At 50.8% G+C, this 20944-nt stretch overlaps 1 protein-coding gene across 1 annotated transcript in view; it reads right to left on the bottom strand.

Moving 5' to 3' along the window:
- ARID1A (AT-rich interaction domain 1A) overlaps positions 1-20944 on the bottom strand; it is a 53275-nt gene that overhangs the window by 14204 nt on the left and 18127 nt on the right. Inside the window, 8 exon segments of the mRNA XM_088531156.1 lie at positions 46-191; positions 1435-1753; positions 2397-2564; positions 3166-3255; positions 3647-3887; positions 16120-16233; positions 17380-17832; positions 18203-18415. Coding sequence (XP_088387282.1) covers positions 46-191; positions 1435-1753; positions 2397-2564; positions 3166-3255; positions 3647-3887; positions 16120-16233; positions 17380-17832; positions 18203-18415 — 1744 coding nt within the window.

Here is a 20944-nt window from a genome sequence, read left to right as displayed (position 1 = left end):
AGTACCACGGAATCGGTGCGAGTCCCAGCGAGTGGGAAGCCTTACCTGCAGAGTTGTTGGCCATATTCCCACCCATTGGATAGGGAGGGCCCTGGGGATTTATCATGCCAGCCATACTGTTAATTCCCTGTCCATAAGGAGGTCCAGTCCCCATCATCCCCCCCTGGTTCATGTTGGGATAACCAGGAGGCCTAAAGAAGAGCAGGAATAAACAGACTTTTATTCCAAATATTCAATACCATCATCGTATCTTCTACCAAAGCAGGTTCACCAAAAGAGACTTTCTGTAGAAGTGAAGTGACTTTCTCCAGACCACCCTTCCTTCCACCAAAGCTTAACCAAAGATCAGGAGCTCTTGTAACTTAAACTACTCTAGACCCCAAGCCTCATTCTCAAAAGAGAAGGAGATGCAAACGGTTTTGAAGGAGCAGCTTCAGTTCTGAACATTTTCACATCTTCATCTACTGCATTCCCAAACTTCATTTCAGCTGTTAAGTCACCTCTACAGGGAGGAATAGATCTGCAAGCTCTGCAGCTCTTCACATTTAAATAAAAATATACTATCTGTATATATGGGCAGGGCCCATGTATACAGTATCCCACACACTTTAATGACTCTCCCCTCCTTATTAGTAATATAAGCTACACAGCATTAAATGTAGATGTTGGTAAACTTTGTACACAGCCATCACTAAGGCTGCTATTTGAAAGCTTTGAATTCAAGCCTTTATTGGTGTTTGGAAGCTTGACCTCTTAGCAGTGATGGGTAACATCAGGCAATGAACACAGACACCCACAAAACCCTTAATGCAAGTCAGCGTAGAGAGCACAGTGTCCAGTTAAACCACAAATCCATCCAAATTAACAGCTTTACTGGGGGAAACTCCATTTATAATCAAGTTTATGGCTTTCATGGCATTCTGATAGGCAACATATACCTACTCTGAAATGCAGAATAGTAATAAAAATAAAAACCCCAGAACACAGTTGCAAATTTAGTGCTGAATTCCAGCTCCCATTTCATAGCTGCTCATTAAGACCCTAAAAGGAAAAAGTTCATTACACTGGACGAGCAATGCCTTGGTGGAGACAAATGCAGCTGGATGGCTGTCTACTAGATTTATGGGCTCTACCACACACACAGCATCTTGTAAGTCACTGATCCCACAAAGTGGACCAGAAAGCCAAACCAACGGAAAGGATATCCAAGTTAAACAGATTTCTCTTATGAATATGAAAAATTCCCTCAACACACCAATGATGGCATATTCAGAAACTCTGCCCATCCAACTTTTGTTCTTGTGAAACCTCTGAGATTGATGAACATGCCTCCAAGGAGGGATGCATTCAGTGTTCCCCCAGCTTCGCGTTATCCCCCGGACATGACGCGGGGAAGGGAGCCAACACGAGCCCCAAGGAACTCTCCTTCCTCACCTGGTCTGGATGGAGTTGGCAGCAACGTGCATGGCGGCGGCGGCCGCCGCCTCTTGTGCTTTGCGGTTCATGCCACCCGGCGGGGGACACATCCCCGTGCCCACCTGCGGGGGCATGTTTGCCATGTTGGGTCCGTAGGGCCTGTTCCCCATGGCCGCGTGGCTCATCCTCCCCGGGGGCAGCCCGCTGTACGGTGGCACGCCGCTCTGCCCGTGCATCTGGCTCCCTGCTCCCATGGGGTTTATGCTTCCTCCCATTCCTGGACTGGGGTAGTTGGCATTGGACATCGCATTGTAGTTTGGCTGCCTGGGATAACCTCCTAAGGAGATAAAAAGAGGGGAAGACAACATCATTCAACCGGTTAGTTTATGAATCACTATAAAAATCTTCAATCAGCAAATATTTAAAGATCACTAACAGAGATGAGGGGGAGTGTTAACACCTCAACAAAAAGTCAAGTACTTGGATATAAGCCACGTAAAATGTGTTTTGACACAGCCAAGTAACAACATCCATGCAAAAGCTGCCTGAAACTCTCCCAAACCTCAACAGAGCAGAATGAGCTCAACGATCCAGGACAGGATGCAAAACAAACAAAAAAACCCTTAACCCTTTTCAAAACATTTAACACTATCGAATTGCTTCTCCAAAGAGGACCAGATCTTCTTTGCCACTGCACTTGAGACACTACCTGTATCTTTTTAAAGCAAGAGGAAGCAGCCTGCATTTAGAAGTACAGCTACCCCCAAAAGCAGGGTATTTCATCAGTCTCTAACAGGCTACACAGAGCACTGTTCCTTCCAGCTTATAAGGAGTGTATTGTTTTGCATTACCCACGCAGCGAGAGGAGACAAATAAACACAGTTTATCAAAGACAAGAGATATTCAGCAGAAACAGGTCTTGCACATTCCTGAGCTCAGCTGCCACCTTGAGCAGCTCTCTGTGCCTCGAGGTCTCTCACCTTGAGGTCCGTACTGGCCGCTCTGGGGTCCGTAGCTCCCCATGGAGTTCTGCTGGTACGGCCCCATCGCCGCGTGCATCTGTCCTCCAGAGGACTGGCGGGGAGATAAGGCTGAGCCGGGCTGGGGCGAGCTGTACTGAGGCATTTGAGGGTTCCTCTGCATGTAACCTGAGACACAAACATGTAATCATTAGTGCAACTCACTAACAAAACCCCTCCAGTAACAGCCTTAGTAGTTGCTAGTAAGGGAGCGATATACTTAACTTCCCTTTTTAATCAGGGAAAAACGAGTATTCGCAGAAGTAGACAACACAACTCAGCATTATTATGTTTTTTAATAAAAAGGGTGACAACTGTGTATTTTCAGCATAAAAGCCAAAATTATACACAGTTCTCCCCACCTTTTTTCTCTTACAGGGCACATCAGTCCATTACAAGCAGCCCTCATTCTCCACAGTCTATGTAACTTATCCTTCAGAAGCAACATGCACAGAAACATGTTTCAAAAGCCAGAGAAAACACCTTACAAGTCAAACCACTAGGTTGGATGAAACATTAAAGAGCCTGGTAAAGCATGGCCAGCAGCTGAATTTCCTGCAATGTGCCTGAAGCACCTGCAGCTTATAAAGCTGGGGCAACTTTTAGTTTTTTAAGCATTGTCTCACCAGAATCCATGCTGTCAAGCCAAGTATTTTTAATGCTGTATCTATCTAGCTTTGCAAGCTCTTTAGGGCTCTTTTAGTTAGAGCTTTTAACTCGTGTCACACACCTCGATCTTGCGCGATGCTCGACTGGTTCATGGAAGGATGCATGATACTGTCCGACTGGCCGCTAGGCGGTCGGGGTGGCATCTGATTGCCTGGGCAACAGAAAGGAGCGTGGTTAGCCAAAAACAAAACATGCACGCCACAAAAGCCAGGATGCGAGAGAACTACGCACCACAACTACAAATATTTTCAAGAGCAGCTCATGTCTGCTCCAGCAAGGAAGAGGAAAAGGAACATCAGTCACATGAATATTTCCTTATTGAACTTTGGAAAAATGATGCTGTTGGTTTGTTAGGCAGCACACCCTTCTCGCTGCGTGCTTTCCGATTACGGACACGGTTTAAAACATAAAATGAAACACAAGGTCTTAATGACCCTATAACACTGTCACTGGCCAATTCCTCCTCGGTAGCCGTTTTAATTCCCTTTTTAGCTGCATGAGGCAGTTGCACCACAGGATTGACACAGGCCAAACAGCGATACCTGGTACTGCAGCAGGTGAGAGCGGACCAGAGCGGGACTGAGCAACACTAGCAGGAGATCCAACAGGGGACGGGGAGGGTCCTCTGATGCCTGGCAGGTGAGGAGAGGTATGTGGAGAGAAAGGAGACTGAGCCGGGTTACTCTGCTCTCCTTGACTGCTGGAAATCCCTGACGTGCTTACTCCAGGACTCAGGGCTCCTTCTGTACCCATGGGCAGATCATCTATCGAACCGGACAGGTCCTGCAATACACAGAGAAACAGATCAGGCAAAAGCAAAGAGAAGTGAGTGTTCCCTCACCCACTGCCATGAACACATCCCCCTCAGGCTTACTCCAAACCCGGATCCATGAACCCGCTCACATTATGGAGCTGCACAGGTGGAGGTGACTGCAATGGTCCTGAACCCGGGAGTTCCCTGGCCGGGGTGCCAAGTGCTCGCTGATGGTCCAGAAAACTGGCCAATTCTCTTATTTGCTTCTTTTAATTCAAGTTATTCAGTTGATTCAGCTAGAAATTAACGAATGTATCTCCAGTATTTACAAAATTGTGAAGGAGAAGGTCCACATGATCATGACTTGGAAGAGAAACGTGGCCTCTGGAGGACAGAGAACTCCTGTCTCCCCATAATTAATTCCTAAACCTTAGGTGAGCCAGGAAGCCACTCGCTTGAGATGGATAAAAACAAGCTAAATACAGAGATTTAAAACTGTGAGGCATTTTTCAGGGTTCCCGCTTCTTCAGAGACAGAGGAAAAAAAATAGCAACTACAATGCCAGTTTTTAAACTTCAGCTTTTTCTCGGAGGGTAGAAAATACCCACCCTGAAAGACAGGAGCATGAAAAGCCTGTTTGAGGGAGGTGAAATCTCCAATTGCCACAAAGCTGCAGCACCAAAAAACCACCGGCGAGTCGGTGAAACGGGGCCACATAAACCCAGCGGGCGCAGTTGGACCGACTGTTTGATAACAAGGGGCATCATCTATCCAGACTTGGCCTGCAGTAAATGAAGCTGTTACCGTCCAAGACCGGGGAAGATGAATAGGCAGCAGTGGCACATTAGAAGAGGCGCTGGGAAGTCGTAACTATTCCATGGATTAGATAAAATCCGGGCCGGCGATTCAGAAGATTCAGCAGGCGCGGAGGTGGCAGGTCCAAGCTTACCCGGATTGCACCTACCCTTTGCAAATTGGAGCGCTTAACCCTGGATGAGAAGTGCTCTGGCCTGAGCCTTGAAGTCCTTTTGGATCCAAATGAGATTCATCTGACCAGCTCAAACAGAGCCAACCTCTTCTCAAACACCACGCAGAAAGGTTAAGCCAACTGATAAATAACTTGGGTGCTCTGGTCTCATTTACACTGACTGGACGATTCCTTGTTTAGCAGCAGTTCAGATAACACTTTCCCAGCTCTGTGCGATGCAGAAGGACCTCAGACACCAGATCCTGCAAAGTTACCAGCCCACAGAGGCAACAAAGAGCCCATCACTCCCTAAGACCTGCCAGGTGATGGGCAAAAGGGCCCTGACAGCACGACCAGCGTCTTGGCCAGGGAGCAGAGCTCCAGCACCTCCTAGGAAGTGGAAAACTGGAGTAACAGAGGAATAAAAAAGCTCCAGCAGATACTAGATCATCACACTTGTTGGGTAGACAGCGACATTCAAAGGACAAGCAAATGGGACACTTGGGTATCAGCTGGATGGCACGCAGATGTCTGCAGCAAGAATGCAATCTTGTCTATTGGGACAGTAAAATTTGGTCAAAGGGGTTCTAACAAACACTGGCAAATGTTACGTTTGGGCTGCAAACGCCTGTCCCTTGGTGGGATGGCTTAGTGCACAGCACGTCCTTCCTCCCCTGCCGTCACTGCTTCTGTCTGGGACATCATTTCCTGCAAGACAGTCTCAGAGGTAGATTTGCTTACTGCTGCACTAAGACCTTCCTGAAAAAAAAGCTGTGTTTTATTTCTATGAAAGCGACAAATTTGCATGGAAAATAAATAAATAAATAGTGTCTACGAGAACTTGCTATGTGCATTACCCTCCTATCGCAAATAACATCAAGGGTATTGCTAGTTCATGCAGCTACTTGTTTCTTTTTCCCCAGACAACTTTGACAAAACCCACATTCGCACAGCGAAAGTCATCCACAGTGAGAGTAAAAGGACAGTACGTCCAACATTCCGCATGAGAAAACATCAAACAAAGAGAAAAAAGCTCCTTTCCCCTCTGCGACTCCTGTTTAAGGGGCAGATTAACCCCACCTAACTTCAGTCCTTGGTGTATGTTGTACATCACGGTTCCCCACTAGTCAGGGGGTTCACAACGTCCAGAAGCCAATTCAGTCCAACCTAAACTACTTCTACTGTTTGTTGGCATTTTCCTGGAATACTTCAAGCTACTGAATCACCAAATGCATCCAAATACTCCACTTTCCTTCTGACATTTTCATTCTCCTCTTGTCAGGACTGTAAGGGACCTCCAAGAGGTTAAAGAGGGCGTTTGCCTCCAGGATCAGAGGTGGCCCCTGTCCTCTACACGATACCAGCAATATTCATATGTGAAATGGGAAAAATAAAGGCACATGTCTTGGTAATGCCAAGCCACGAATATATCTGCAACACGGGAGATGAAGCAGTGTTAAAACCTGTTGGAATATTAACTCCTGAGTAACTAGATAAAAATCTTGCAAGCTGATGCCTTCAACCCATGCAGCAAAGCTTGCCCTAAGCACTGCAAGCCACCTAAACCGTTCAGTTTTAATTAGGTGGGTTAATACCGGGTTGCTCTAGACACGCGAGCGAGGGCCCCTCTGCAGCGCTAAGAAACCATCAGGGACCTCATGGGGAGGCAGCCCAGGCCGCCCAGCTCCGAGGCTCTCACAGTGTGAACACAAAACTCACTTTTAACATTTAAACCTTCCAGGACGTTAATGCGACGCGCACGAATCCGAGCAGGACAATTCCCTGCAAATCGCAGAAGCCAAGAAGCCGCTTCCCTAAATTTCCATCGAGTTCTATGAATCCCAACAATACGGCCCTTCCCAAAGACAGGCAAATTGTGCGGTGCTGATGCAGCCCGAATTTGGTACCATTCAGCTTGGAATTGTGCAAGCCCATAGGTTTCTCAGAGAGCACAAATTCCATGAGGGAAAGAAGCAGGAACACCCAAGGGCTGCCAGCTCACCGGCAAGGAGCTGTTTTCCGCCTATCAAGGTATTTTCTTGGGATGGCAGGGGTAGGGTTTTATATTTAAGCATTAAAGGGCACACTCAGACTCCCGTATCCTATTTACTGAAGTGCACCACAAACTGGAGGGGGAATAATAACTATTTTTCCAGTCTGCTTTAAGTACAGCTACAGCAGAGAAGTTCCAGGCGAAAAACGGCAATAATGTAATAAATAGATAAATAAATAATAAACTAAAAATGACCTAGCAGGAACAACGGAGCATTATTGCCTTCGGTGGCTTCTGGATGGAGCCCAAGGAGCCCAGGGCCGGCGAGGATTGCCGTGTCCCCGCGGAGGATCCGACCGGGAACGCAGCGGAGCACGAGGAGGGCTCCCCCTTCCCTCCTCCGGAAGCGCGGCCAACGGAGCCGAGCCGGGAGGTGAGCCCGAGCAGCAGTAACTCTGCCAACTCGAAGGAAACGTCAGGGGCTGGAGAATTTCCTCACGTGTTTCCAATGTGGTTTTTTTTAATGCATTTTATTGCTCATCTGCCATGCAGATCAAAAACGCTGGAGGGATTCCAACTATTTCACACAGAATCTCACACTCCAGGCTGGCTGCAGCCCCAAAGCCTGAGTTTCTTCGCTTGAAATACTGCCCAGTGTTATTTTGGGATGTGACCTGATAGCGGAAGCCCACGGGGACCCGGAGACGATAACCGTTCCAGCTGCGCCTGGTTGCCCAAGCGGCGCCGATGCCAGCGCGGGTTTGTGAGCGCTGCTGACGAGCGGGCACTCGTCACACCTCCTGCTCACACCACAACAAAACCATGCTGGAAAAGTGGGAAAAGAGGAGCACGAGCCGGCACCCGACCGAGGGGCTGCGGGGGAAAGGGCTGCGGGCCCCAGCACGGCCCGCGCAAGCTGCAGATGGTGAGTGCGCTTCTATAGGAAGGGGACCCACTATTTACCTCTCCGGTACGAGTTTTGTTATGAGCAAACACGGAGATGAAAGAAGGAGAAACGCTGGAGATGAAGAAAAAAGCCCCCCGTGGGAGGGCAGATCCCCAGCGAGTGCCCTGGTCGGCTCCGGCGCGCTCGGGAACGCCGGGAAGAGGAAGGAGCGTTCGGACGGAGCGACCCGCGACGCTCTCCCATCGCTCCGGGAAACGCGGAGCTGGGCACGAGCGGGAGCTCGGAAAGCGGGCCAAGCTCACGGATTCCGTCTAGGCGCTTGTGAGCAAACCCAGGGAACAACGGCTACGTTTCCCCTCCGATCCTCTCTGAAAGGGGAAAAGCCTCCTCGCGGCCTCTGACTAATCGCAACACCTACTTTCTATTGCAATTTCGTTTTCTCTGCAGGAGCTTTTCCACTGGTTCGAGAACTATCAACACACACACACAAAATCACTCGCTTGTCCTTTCCTTCCCCTTCCTTTCCACACCCAAAATACTTCAAATCTGCTCTCACAAAAGCGCCAAATCCGTCTTCCTGGAGGCATCCCAACAAGGGCCACGTTCCTGTAAGCCCGGGTCACCCTGGTTTCATTTCGCTGCCACGTTTCCTGAACCACCAGCACATCCCACGACACCAAACACGGGTTCCTGGTCTGTCAGGATGCTGCCGTGTGTCCTGGGCGGGAATGTAAGGACCTACCGGAGCCACGAGAACGACCACAACTATCCCACAGCCAAAGCACATTTCCGCAAGTCCTTCCCTACCCCAAAACACACAAGTTGCCCCAGGAAGAGCCAGGATTCGGCTTCTCCTCCATGACCGGTTGCTGTGAGGATGGGAACAGTCACTGTCCAGCCCCCAAAACTCCTCCTGGATGACGATCGTGCTCCGTGCACGCACAGGTTGGACAAGACACAGGGGAGGAGGACGGACACATGCAGAATCTCTCTCCAATAACACCATTCTCAACCTAGAATATTTCTGGAATTTAACACGAACTCAAAGATCATGTTCAGCATTCTGCTCCTGTCTGCTTTGCACCCTTCATACCTGCTGGGGGAGTGGGGTAGAAGCCAAAAATACCTATTTTTGAGCTGCAGTTTTGCCTGTTATTTATTTTGGGTTTATGCGTGCGCAGGAAGCATGCTCAACCACATTCCCAAGATGAATAAAAAGTGATGAATTAGCACCAAAGCCCAGCAACATGAGCTGGTGCCTCCTTGACCACGTGGAGCTTTCCACGCCACTGCCATAACTCCCGCTCTCCTAAGCATGGAAAAACCGCGTTGGAGCTTCACAGGGAAGACAACTTTCTTTTGGCATAAGAAACAGGGACTGCTTAGAAGAAAACTCACTACCAGAGAGTCTGCATGGTGCACTTCTTCCATGCCTTTGTGGGAGCTGCAGGTTCACAGGGACCAGAAGGAACATAAAATTGTGATTATATAAGAAGAATCTCTGCATTTGCCCCTCAGATATGTCTGTGGAAATTCAGCCTCTCCTGTGAGCAAGGACCACATGTGAGTGCCTGCAAGCTGAACGCTTCTCGTGCTCTGCATCGAGCTCTTCCACGGACAGATCTAAGATCCTGCTTACAAAATTCACCATGTGCAAAACTGCTCTAGTCCTACGACATGCCCCTTATTTCCTCTATTTTTAAAAGATTGCTTGCAGGAGTAACTAACAGACTTTTGCTACTTCAAGGGAAAAACATCAGCCCACTAAAACAACCACGGCTTTAGACGGAGTCCATATTCCCTTCCCTTATGAGGAGTTTAAGCTTCTCTCGGGCATCCGTGCTGACAACTACCAACCTAAGATGGGGACTAGAACGTGCAGGAGAGATTCGCCCAGTTTCCTTGCTCAAAAAAAGCAGCTGAAAAGCTCATTCTTCCAGGCTGGCTTTAGACAAACTGGGGGAAGCTGCGGGCTCTAGCTGCACTGCAGGAAAAGGAGCGCTCAGAAAGGAGGCTGGCAGGAGGAGGGGCTCGGCGTCACACGGGAAATTTCACTCCGATTGCAAAAATAAGTCGCTGTTCTACCCACCCCGGTAAACCGAGGCGAGCGCGGCCGCTTGGCGGAAAGCGGGTACGGATGGAAAGGGAGGAAGGTGGAGGGAAGCGCTGCCGGCGTCACCGCGTTCCTGCAACGGGAGCCCGTGCAGCAGGGCCAGCTCTGCTGCTGCAGCAGCCATTGATTTTCAGAGGTCGATACTCCACTCCCACAGATCTGCTCGGCAGGAGCTTTAATCACATCTCCTGCTCCCCTCCTCCTCTTCCCCTTCAAATAAAATTAAAAATGGAAAAAACGGGGCCTTTCCTCCCCCTCCGAACACCGAGCAGCCTCACGATCCCCACATTCTCGCTCTGCCCTCGGAGAGGGGAGACGCGAAAGCTCGAGCTGCAGCAGGAAGGATGGAAGGAGCAACGCGATTCCTGCTGCAGGGAAACCCACCATGGCAAGGCCGGCATTCCCAGCCGGCTGCCCCACTCTTCTGCAGCATCCCAGAAAATTAAACAGCAGCAAAACTCTGTGGAAGGTGCTTCCCTTGCAATCCTTTGTGAGCCAGCTCGGCTTCTGCAGCATTCCCAGGTTCATCTGAGCGTTAATACAACACAGAGCATCCCAAGTAACGGTGGGAACGCTTCGGGTTCGCTTTCTAGCCTGGCGACACCAGGGCTAACGTCAAAGTTGGCCCAAGCACCCAGCAGAAGGGATAAAACCTCAAGTTTCAGTAACCCTGATCCCGTGACGAGCTGCAGGAGAGCAGCAGGCGGGAGCCCTGCGCAACAGGCAGCGGCCAAGGACGGTCTCAGCAGCAGGGATTTCCCTTGGAAGGCGACTGGGGTGGGCGAGCCCGACCCGCTGACCACATCAATCAGAAGGGCTGGTCCGACACGAGGCCTTGAAAAGAAAAGTACAAGCGCGAAGCGCGGCCGGGGCTCAGCTGACAGACCACAACCTGTTTGGTTAAAGAGCTTCAGGGTTTTTCTTGCCCAGAGGTTTTTCTTTTCTGGGTGTTCTTCCACTGCAGCCCATCGGCCCAGATGAGCCGCAAAGGGAACCGCGGCGGAGGCAGGAAGCTCCATCCTCTTGCCAGCCGTAAGGATGTTCGGATCCCGCAGCAGCGCTTCCTCTGCGAGGCACCTTCCAATCTCTGCTGTGTTCAATTTAGACTCCGGAGCGTTTAGTCATCCCAGCATGTGATCATGCCACCATGCCAACCACACGAGTTTGGGTGGGCAAAGCAATACAGCAAAGGCAGGAGTTTAAAATAGTTTTAAGAAACACGAAAGACACCTGTTAAAACCAGCCTTGTGGATTTTAAGACAACACAGCTTTTGGCGTTGCCATCAGCCTCTTTGAGGCAATTAAGGGAATGGCAGAATTAATTTCTAACGAAGCATAAAGGAGAAAGTGATTTGAGGTGGGAAGCAGCTTTGCGAAGGCAGCGGGTACCTGCAGGCCTGATGGAGCTGGCAGCTCCCTCGCCAAGGGCTGCCGAGGAGCCCGCTGGAAGCTGGCAGCCCTGGCCCCAGCGCCGCCAAGGCCTCGCACGCGGCCATCCCTGGAGCAGCTGTTTTCCTGGGCACATCTGTCCTACACAACATGCCACGTTCCGGGGCCGCTGGCCTGGATGGAGCCGAGTTGAGGACGCATTAAAAAAAGCCACGGGGTTTCTCCTCTCGCCACAGCTCAGAGCAACAAGCGCGCGCAAGGAGAGGCAGGCGAGGTTCTATTTTTCCAAGATAAGACTCAATTAAAAGGGAAAAAAAAAAAAAACCCAACACACAACCGCCCCTCCAGTTCCAGCTCGGGGCTCACTGGAAACCCCCGCGCAAACCTGCACCTCAGTGGAGGCGGCAGCAGCGGGGCCGGACGAGGTGGGATGAGCCGGCGCCGGGGCCCATCCGCCGCTCCGGTGGGTGGAAGGAGCAGAGAGAGACACCAATATGGACACAGGAGCTCCCGTGCGGGGCGGCTGGGCCCCGACGTCACCGAATCGGCGGCAAAAAGGAAGCGAAAACCTGATTTCCCTCCCCAGCGCGCCGAGCTGCCGCGGAGTCGCTACGGAGCACCGGGCGCCTTCCCGCTCCGGGATGAGCGGGAGCGGCGGCTTCCCGGCGGCGGCAGCTCCGGGGACACGGGGACCGGGCCCAGACGAGTGTCCGGCCTCCGAGATTCCCGCGTCCGGCCTGGGCGCCGGCCGGAGCGTCGTTCGAGCCCGCCGCCCCACGGCCCCTGCGGCGAGGCAGGAAGCGGCGCCGCGCGCCCGGAATAGAAACAGGAAACGAGGCTGCGTCGAGCGGAGCTTCCCGGAGGCCCCGGCACGGCCCGCACGGCGCCCCGGCGTCGGGAACTTGGGCATCTCCTCCCCGTGCGCCCTGCTGGGTCTCGGCACGGGGAGGCAGGGCCGGGAGGGCAGGAATTGCCACACGGACAAATCGCAGCCTCTGGGAAGCGGGGCCGGCACGTGTCCTCCCCCGAAATACAGCAGCGGGGCAGCCCGCAGCGCGCTGGGGAGGCCACGACCACAGTGAAAAGGGAAAAAGCGAAGCCTGCCCCAGAAACCACATGGAAGCCATCGTCAGAGTGCCACACGTGAGCTTACACAGCCTTGGTCACGGAAAACCATTTTAACACCCAGGATCACCGTAACTTGAGGAAAACCTCAGTTTCAGCAGGAGGAGCCATGTCCCAACGGCAGCGTCCCGGGATCGCACGTCCGGCGCGACGCTCCGACTGCCGCTGTCTCGTCCTGCCCGCAGCTGCGGCGCCCGGGCACCACGGCGCCCACATCACCATTCCAGGGAAGCTCCAAAGCTCCGGACGAGCTCCAAAGGGCAGACGCAAGCTGGGCACAAGGCCACTCGTCAAACGAGACTGAAGGAGCACCCAGACTCTCCCATAAAAGTTTCCTTTCCCTCCCTGCAAAGAAATCACCCAAAAGCCCGACGGATTTCTAGGGAAGCGCTCGTTTCCCGGGCTGCGGCTCCCGCGCCGTCCGCAGCAGCTTGGACACAGTTCGGAGCTGCGTTTCAGCCTGTTGTGTTGATTATTTCCAGGTCAGGGGCTGCAGCTGACGGAGCTCAACTTTATTCCACTTCAGGGATCCACGGCGCACCCGCTGAGGGATGATCCGGTAGGACGGGCACATCCAGCTGGTGCTGAGAACCTCCAGGAGCCCAAATTGAAACAAATCCTCCCCAAACTGCTGGGGAAGGAGGACGCGTGCACAGCCAAGAGGAAAACCAATAGCCTCATTTTTCATCCTGCAATGATCCAAGTCCGGCATGTATGTTCGGAAACTAAATGCGGATCAGAGATGAGTTCTTCATCATATTCTTTTCTGCCACCAACAAAGATGATGCTTTTGGGACCAGAAGTCAGTGATGAACAAACAAGTGAAGTGCAGGTGAACAAAAAAGAAAGTTTTGTAACAGTGCAAAATAGTGAGATTAAATTGATTCTCATTCCACATCAAGATGGAACTATATTGCCCCAGAAAGGGGTGAAATTTCTCCCTCAGCCAACACAGTACCTAACAACAGAAAAAGCAAGGACATTCCGGGATGGAGGTGCTCAAACATCCGCACAAGCTGCCTCATTACACATTTATTGCAACAAAATACCAAGCACAGCCTTGCCATATTCCAGTACTTCCAAAACCCTGCCAATATCCCTCCTCCTGGTTTCACCAGCGACCTGAAAACAGTCTCTGACAAAACCGGTGGTTTCAATGGATAAACTTCACTAAAAAAAACAGAAGCAGTGAAAAGCACCTATGCCAGTAAATACCAGCATCAGGTCAGGTCTGCTTTGTAAACTGCTTTAAGGTCTCCAACCTTAACACCCTTCTGCTTCCCTCTTCTTGCTACCAGCACCTTGCAAATCTAAACTACTGTTGCTAAAATTATTAATTACTAGAGAAGTAATTGATAGCTGGAATTATTCAACTCCTACAGACTCAGGATCCAGGGCTCAAAAGCCAGAGACATTAGAGGAACTGGAGATGACTCCCAGGAAGACTCCTCTGCGGAAGAGATGAGACTTGGGATTCTCCTGGGACAAAGAGATTTATACCAAGGATCACTACTCAGCTATCACACCCCGGCACAAAGACCACACTTCTCCCATGCACAACAGCAATCTCAGTTCAGCTGCATTCCGGATAGCGGCTCCCTAAGGAAGCAGAGAATTCTTCAGAGAAATCCCTCACCCAGCCAAGTACAGGAGGAGGGTGCCAGCCAGGACAGCACGTGGCCACGCTGCTCTTCAAAAGGCATCAGCAAATTCAAGTTAGGGGCAGCATTCTCCCCTCTGTAAGGATAATCTTCAGAAAGCGAAGGGTGAATCAAAAATATTTAGGCTAGAAAAGTCTAGCAACACAAGCAGATATGGAAGATGAGACATGTTGCTGCTTACACATGAGCATATAGAGCACTGGAGAAATCATTAATTACCATCTCCTGAAAAGGTGATAGGATCTGCTGAGAAAAAAAAAAAATCCCCTTTATTGCTGAAAATTCCAACATTAATACTGGAGCACAACATAAAACATTGTGCCAAAGACTATCAGGAAGGCTCTAGGTACATAAATTCAATGTTTCCTAAGTTAAGGACCTAAAAGACGGAGTTCTCTATTCCTACAAGAGCTGATCCATGTTTAATCAAAATCGGGACGACTATAAATATCAGTTTAAAACAAAAAACAAGCCTTATAGCTATCCGATTCCAAAAGCTGAACCAATTTCTTTGTGCCCTGGATTTCTCTCCAGAAAACCTCCCAACTACCTAATCAGAAACTGGGGACATGTTAGAACTCTAAAAACGGGATGAAAATGCCTCTTTTCAGGCTTATCCCACCTCTTACAAGAGGAATCAGGATCTCTTCTAAAGCCATTTGGAAGAAGGGAAACTTGAAAAGGGCCAAATGCACCTAACCACAAAGCATAAAATAAACTCCCACTTGGTGCTGAGACGAAGCCACTGCTGCTAAGCAGAGCAACTAATTCCTATAATCTGAGTCAGAGGGCGCTGACTGGCAGGATTCGGGATGGCTGGATCAACAATGCCACTACGCAGGACTTCCCACCGTTCCCAGCTACAGCAATTTCTTCAATTACTTCAGTGGCTTCACTTTTCCTACGTTCTTCGCCAGAGGATGGGTCACATGGAAGAACTTGTGGAGAGGCAGAGTGGAAAGAAACATGCTATTTAAAAGGATTTTTCCCCCAGGCCTCAGAACAAATTAAATCTTTGTAATCAGGGTCCAAAAGGAGGGAGGGAAAAAAAAAAAAAGGAAGAAAAAAAGAAACAACCCGCAACTACTCCCATTAGGGGGTCAACACTAACAACGCTTTTTAGTTTGGGTGACAACCTGTACCCACAACCCAAAGGAATTACTCCCAGGGACTCGCAACAGACCCGTTACCACTGCTGAAGGCAAAAATAGCTCTGCTACACACACAGCTCGCTCTCCTTTGACCAGTGCAACTGCTGCTTAGAAAGAGATTTAGCCAGAGGCTAAAGAAAAAAAAAGCGACTCGCTTCCTATGAGGTACAAGTGATGATAACCATCAGAATCAGAAATTCAGCACTCAAATTCTTGGGAGTCAGAGGCACAGACCAACTCAAACAAACTAACCTAAACTTTTAATCCTTCTGCTCAGTTTTCTGGATGCAGTTTTCACCTGAAGTTTAACTATTCTAGTCTAAAACCTGCCGCAATACTAGACACTAATCTGATATCCAGCCGCTCGCTGTACTTACAGAGAAGCAGACTTTGAATACAAAAGGAGAAAATAATAATAAATCTGTATCTGCAGTGGAGGAGCTATTGGTGCCTGATCTTCCTCACTCCAGGTACTAATAAATTTGTCTTTCTCATCCACCATTCAAGTCTACTTGGACCAAAGAAGCTTAACTCAGCAATATGAGGATCCACTGACATAGAAAGGCACCAGCTCTACCAGGCTGCTCTCTGCCAGAAAAAGTAGTGGACTCGATGAACAATAAAATAAAATAAACATGAGACACCTTCCCCTGAAGGTCAGGGCCCACTGTAACAGCAATCTGGTACTTCTGGCACTGCAGTCGGAAAGCTCAGGAAATCATTTAGCTAGGAGACACCAACCAGGCTTTTTAGGGTTAAACTTTACTCTCGGATCCATTACTTTTGTAAATTACATTTAATCTCCAGTGGGAAGCCAGAAGCTAATGACTTAGTAAAAAGCACAGGCAGCCCCCATCATTCCCATTTCCATGCGGAATACTACCCGTGCTAATTTATCCTGCTGTGCTTCTGATTGCCCTCGCCCCATTCACTTCTAGAGCAGCTCGCAACTCACCGGCAGGCTCGAAGGTCTGGACTGAAGATTCAAGTTCATTTCTTCTTGCCCTTTACTGGAAGCCAGTGAGGGAGCAGATGATGCCTGGGACCCAAATGAGTCTTGAGATAACTCCTGAAAAACCAAGTGACAGGAAAAAAAAAACACATAAAATGGGAATAAAATAACAGCTCTGTGGAATCGGCCTGGTATATTCTCATATTGTGGAAGAATTATGTACCCGTGGTGACGTTTGCCCAGAATGGGAAATAAGACAGTAAAGAGTTCAAGTCAGCAGGCCTGGTGCTCTGTAGGGGGACAGATGCTGCCGGGCTGCTATAGAGACTGTCAGGACTGGAACTCTAAACCATGACAAAACAGGAATTCTCTGGTTTTCCCTTCTTACAGGCCCAGAAGCACAGAAACTCTCTTGGGAGATGGCCCGCTTAGCTTCTTGCCTTCTGACATCTCACTGGAGCAGTAAAGTGCTTCGGTGCACAAACGCCAGGCGATGAAAAAGGCAAATCTTCCAACTTTGGGAAGCTACCTTTGACGCGACACAATGTTTGCTGAAAGGCTTACAGTTGGCTTTTTGCATAACTATTACACAGCCTTGTTGAAAATAAATACAATTAAAAGAAAAATCTGATTCACAATTGTATCTTTCACTCTATGGGTGCACTGCTCTTTCTCCTCCCTAAAGCCCGGTTTTACATTTAAGAGCAAACTCTCCTGTCATCATCTCTGCGTCACTCTGCAAACTAACTGTCTCTTTTGGCTCCAGCACCATTTTTTGCTGCCATCTGTAAATGCAGGTGGAAAATTTCCACCCAAGCAGCAAGGAACTCGAGGAGCTTTCCCATGCTCGTTTCCTCTGTGCGATCAATACGCCTCCTGAAGGCTCAGTCTGGGACACAAAAGCACCAGGAAATAGGTTTTTTTGAAGCCTCAGAAGCACTCTGTTATTGTGCTGCATGGAGCAGCTCTGTAGACCACCTGGAGCTATCCCACAGCCTACAACTGGAAAAGCATTCCAGTATGAAACCCCTTAGCCTGGTATTGCCCATCAAGCAGCATTTAAGCAACCGTCCAAACTGCTACCGGAGCTCGGCCCGGTACCGCCAAATAAATCACACAGATCTAGACACAAGGGAGAGGGCAGCACGTTTACCACTGCCATCAGCGCAGCCCGATGGACCAAAGCAACCCCGCAAAGGAAAGGATTTGCCCGAGTTTCTTCCAAGGCGCTCGGGCAAAGCAGGGAAGCGGGAGAGGGCCTACCTGAGGAGGGGGGAAGCGCTGCTGCGAGTACGCGGCCTGCGGCTGCGCCTGCGCCGCGGGGTACGAGGACGACTGCGACAGCGCCGAGGAAGCCGCCTGCTGCGTCGGCTGCTGCTGCTGGTAGGGCGACTGCGACTGCTGCTGGGGGTAGGGGGGCTGGCTCTGTTGGTGCTGCTGGGCTGAGGACTGCGCTTGAGGATACGGAGTCGGGGACTGCTGATGGGGCGGCTGCGACTGCTGCTGCGAGTAGGCAGGCTGGGAGCCCTGCAGCTGGGGAGGCTGCGACGGAGGCTGCTGCTGCTGATAGGAAGGCTGAGCGTGCGGGGTCTGCGACGGGGGCTGCTGCGGGTACGGCGGCTGCTGCTGCTGCGGGTGAGGGCTCTGCTGGTTGTAATACGGAGTTTGGCTTTGCTGCCCGTACGTGCCGGGGCCCTGCTGTCCGTAAGGAGGCATCTGCAGCAGAAAAGGGGAGAATTACACCCGTTACAAAGGTATTTCGCACACACGAAGAAAATGAGGATGCACGTAAGAAGAAACAAGTCAGGGATCTGTGCAGAGCAGCTAACTGGGAAGGGACTGGAAATGCCACCCTATAAGGAGACCTCCCAAACAACAGCAGAAATCACTTGTGCTTGACGTTTTCCTTAGTAGCAACAAACCATCACTAAGTTCTTAGGGGTCTCTATCTGATCATCTTGCTCAAATAACTCAAATAAGCAGTTCTGACCCGTCTGGAGGCAGTCCCTTCAGAACACACAGTGTTTCAGTGCTCTTCTGCTTGACCCAACGGAGCCTACAGAGGCAAGAAGCTGGGGTGCTCTACCTGCTGTGCATACGAGATGCTGCCCATCGCGCTCTGCGTCCTGCTTTGCATTCCCATGGGATATCTCTGGGGAGTCTGGGGCCCATAGGGCTGTCCTGGATAGCCATGTCCTTGCTGTGGCCCAGCCTGAGGCCCCTGCTGCTGTGTGTATGGGTTGTTTCCTCCATACGGTTGAGGCCTCATCTTCCCCATCTGATCCATTGGGCTGGAAGGCTGCAAAGCAAGCGGGGACACGTTATGTACATCCAGCTGCATAGAGGAATCGTTCACAACTTCCAAAATAGCCCAGAAGGAAACTTCAGCACGAGGCGCAGGGCACGAGGCGCTGGTCTGCCCCTCTGAGCGCTAAAACCCGTTGTTGTATCCCAAAGCAAAGCACCATTCCCACTGCCCGCTCACATCTAAATGATTCCCCATAGCTGGGAGTAGTTTAACGTCTACATCCTCCACAACATGGTAAGTTCAAGATGAAAACGTAAATATTCACAAGAAACACTTTTTTCCTGCACGTATAACAAGGTCTCCCAAAATGCAGTTGATTTACACTTATGCATCTGAATTAATCCATATTGATGCACTAACACCGGGCAGCGCTACCGATGATCACATCGGTGGTCATGGCAAGACCACAGTCCCATTTTGCCCACTTTTATGTCTGCCTTTTGTAGAACAAAAGTTTCTAAATTGAATTTCTTTAGACGAATACATGTATGTGGACATATACATTCTTTTCGTCCTTGCAAGTCAAGTCCCTGCGTTTTAGAGCAGACATCAGGAGACAAGCGAACAAACGCAACTTTACCAAACTGTGGAACCTGCCCTGCCTCGAGCCAGGACATAAGGAGAGTCGATCAAATTTCCTGAAAACCATGAACCTCAAAGCACGGTCTTTAATGTGTCTCTTCTACCACAGCAGCCCTGTTCCCACACTAAAGCGGGGCCCAAGTCTTTAACCTCCAGCATTGGAGCTGCATGAGAAGCGCCGGCTCCTCTCCCGAGCACCCACGTAGCGCGGATGAGCCGTTTTCCAGCGGATCCCCACGACGACGGGCTCCCCATTCCCCACTCCTCCCTGCCCGCAGCCCCGGGGCGGTATTTGCACAGATCCACCCTCCTCGCTGGGGAGCGGCGCGGCAGGCCCGCACAAGCACCGCGCAGCGCCGGGAACTCCCAACGCCGGGACGCCCGCGCCGCATCCAGCCCCGCTCCGCGCGGCTCCGCTTCCCAAAACGCGGCCCCGGCAGCCGGCACAGCTTGCGGCCCCGCGGCGCAGCCCCTGCGAACATTTGTTTGACCAGCTGGCTGCTGCTCCTCGCCTGCCAGCGCCGCGCGCTGCCAAGCAGGGCGCCGCGGAGAGCTCGCCGCGCGGGACGGCACTGCCAAACGTGGGAACGGCTGGAGAAGCTCCCTGAGTTTGGGTAAACAGGGCAGCTACTCACTTAGCTGGGGTTTTCTTGGACAAACCTCCACCACGAGAGCGTGAATCAAGTAAGAGCCAGACCCAGGTACCCTCCCTGCTGCGGGGCAGCCCTGCATGCCCCTGCAAACAGCACTTGTCCTCCTGCAGGGCTCTTTGCAGGCCAGCACACACACTTTACTGATTTGATGCTCTCTAGGAGGACAGAGAGATTTAAAGCCACGTCCTGCCACACTCGATCGTGCTGTTAGTGCACACTGACACTAAGGCAGCTCTGGAAAAGTTCATGGTTTACGTTAAAGCCATGGCAGGTGCTACCGCTGACGAGTAGCGTGGGTTTCGGTTGCTGTAACTCAGAAGTGAGAAAAGCCCTAACCCACGGCGATCCCGAAGGGCAATTCCCACTCCAGCCATCACTGCATCCACACAGGGCTCCGAGAAGGAGGTTAGTTCAGGAGAATGGAAAAGAAAAGAAAAAAAAGAAGCCTTAAAGGTCCTCAATCCTGTGAGCTACAGCAACACGAGAGCATCGGATCCACCCTAACGGACACATCCCGTGTTTACGTCTCCCGGGCCGGCGCCCCCAGCGCTTCCTGAGCGCTGCCTCCTGCCTCCCCTAGATTACCCAAAGCTTTTTCCTCCCCCCTTTATCTCCTTTGCTCCGTGAAACCGGCAGCACTGGGACCGTTGGACTCTCCCTCTAGTCCCCCCCTTCCTTTCTCCTCCCCGGCGAGTGCAACTCTTGGTTCCTGACCACCCATTTCAGCGTCTTTTCCGCTCGTTACTTGCTTTCCTCCAGTTGTTGCCTCATCCCCTCTGTCCGCTACCATGAGCCGCCTTCGGCTCTGCTCCTCTCTGAGGAACGTGTTTTTGTTTTTTTCTAATACGCACACACCACACGCAGCCTCCTCTGCCCAGATTTGCTTGTCTGTGGTCACCCACAACGCTAACCATATCTTCAGGAAGGAGAGCAACAAGGTGAAGATCCACTCTTGCCGTGACTCCTACAGGAAGACGTCTAAAAAAAAAAAACCACTCAAAGAAACATTCGGAACTATTTATGTAGCCAGAGGAAAAAAAAAGAAAGAAAAAAAAAGAAAAAGCTTGTTCCCAGGACGTGACCACGCCGTCACCTCGATCGCTCGGCGTACGATTCTGCACAGTGTTCTTCCAAAACCTGCTGTTCTTCCATGAGGGCCTCGCGCCCCGAGGGTGCTGAAAACAACCAGGAAGAGCATCACGCCAAACTGCAGCCTTTTCCACACGGTTCCATCCACAAAAGGAAAACCCAACGCCAAATATGGCCCAGCAAAAGGACCATTTTC

The sequence above is a fragment of the Tinamus guttatus genome, unplaced genomic scaffold (genome assembly GCF_059628265.1).
Source record: "Tinamus guttatus ecotype Peru unplaced genomic scaffold, ASM5962826v1 Tinamus_guttatus_pri_ptg000397l, whole genome shotgun sequence".
Lineage (NCBI taxonomy): Eukaryota > Metazoa > Chordata > Aves > Tinamiformes > Tinamidae > Tinamus > Tinamus guttatus.
Note: the sequence above shows the minus strand (reverse complement) of the source record. Positions and strands in the feature narration are given on the sequence as shown.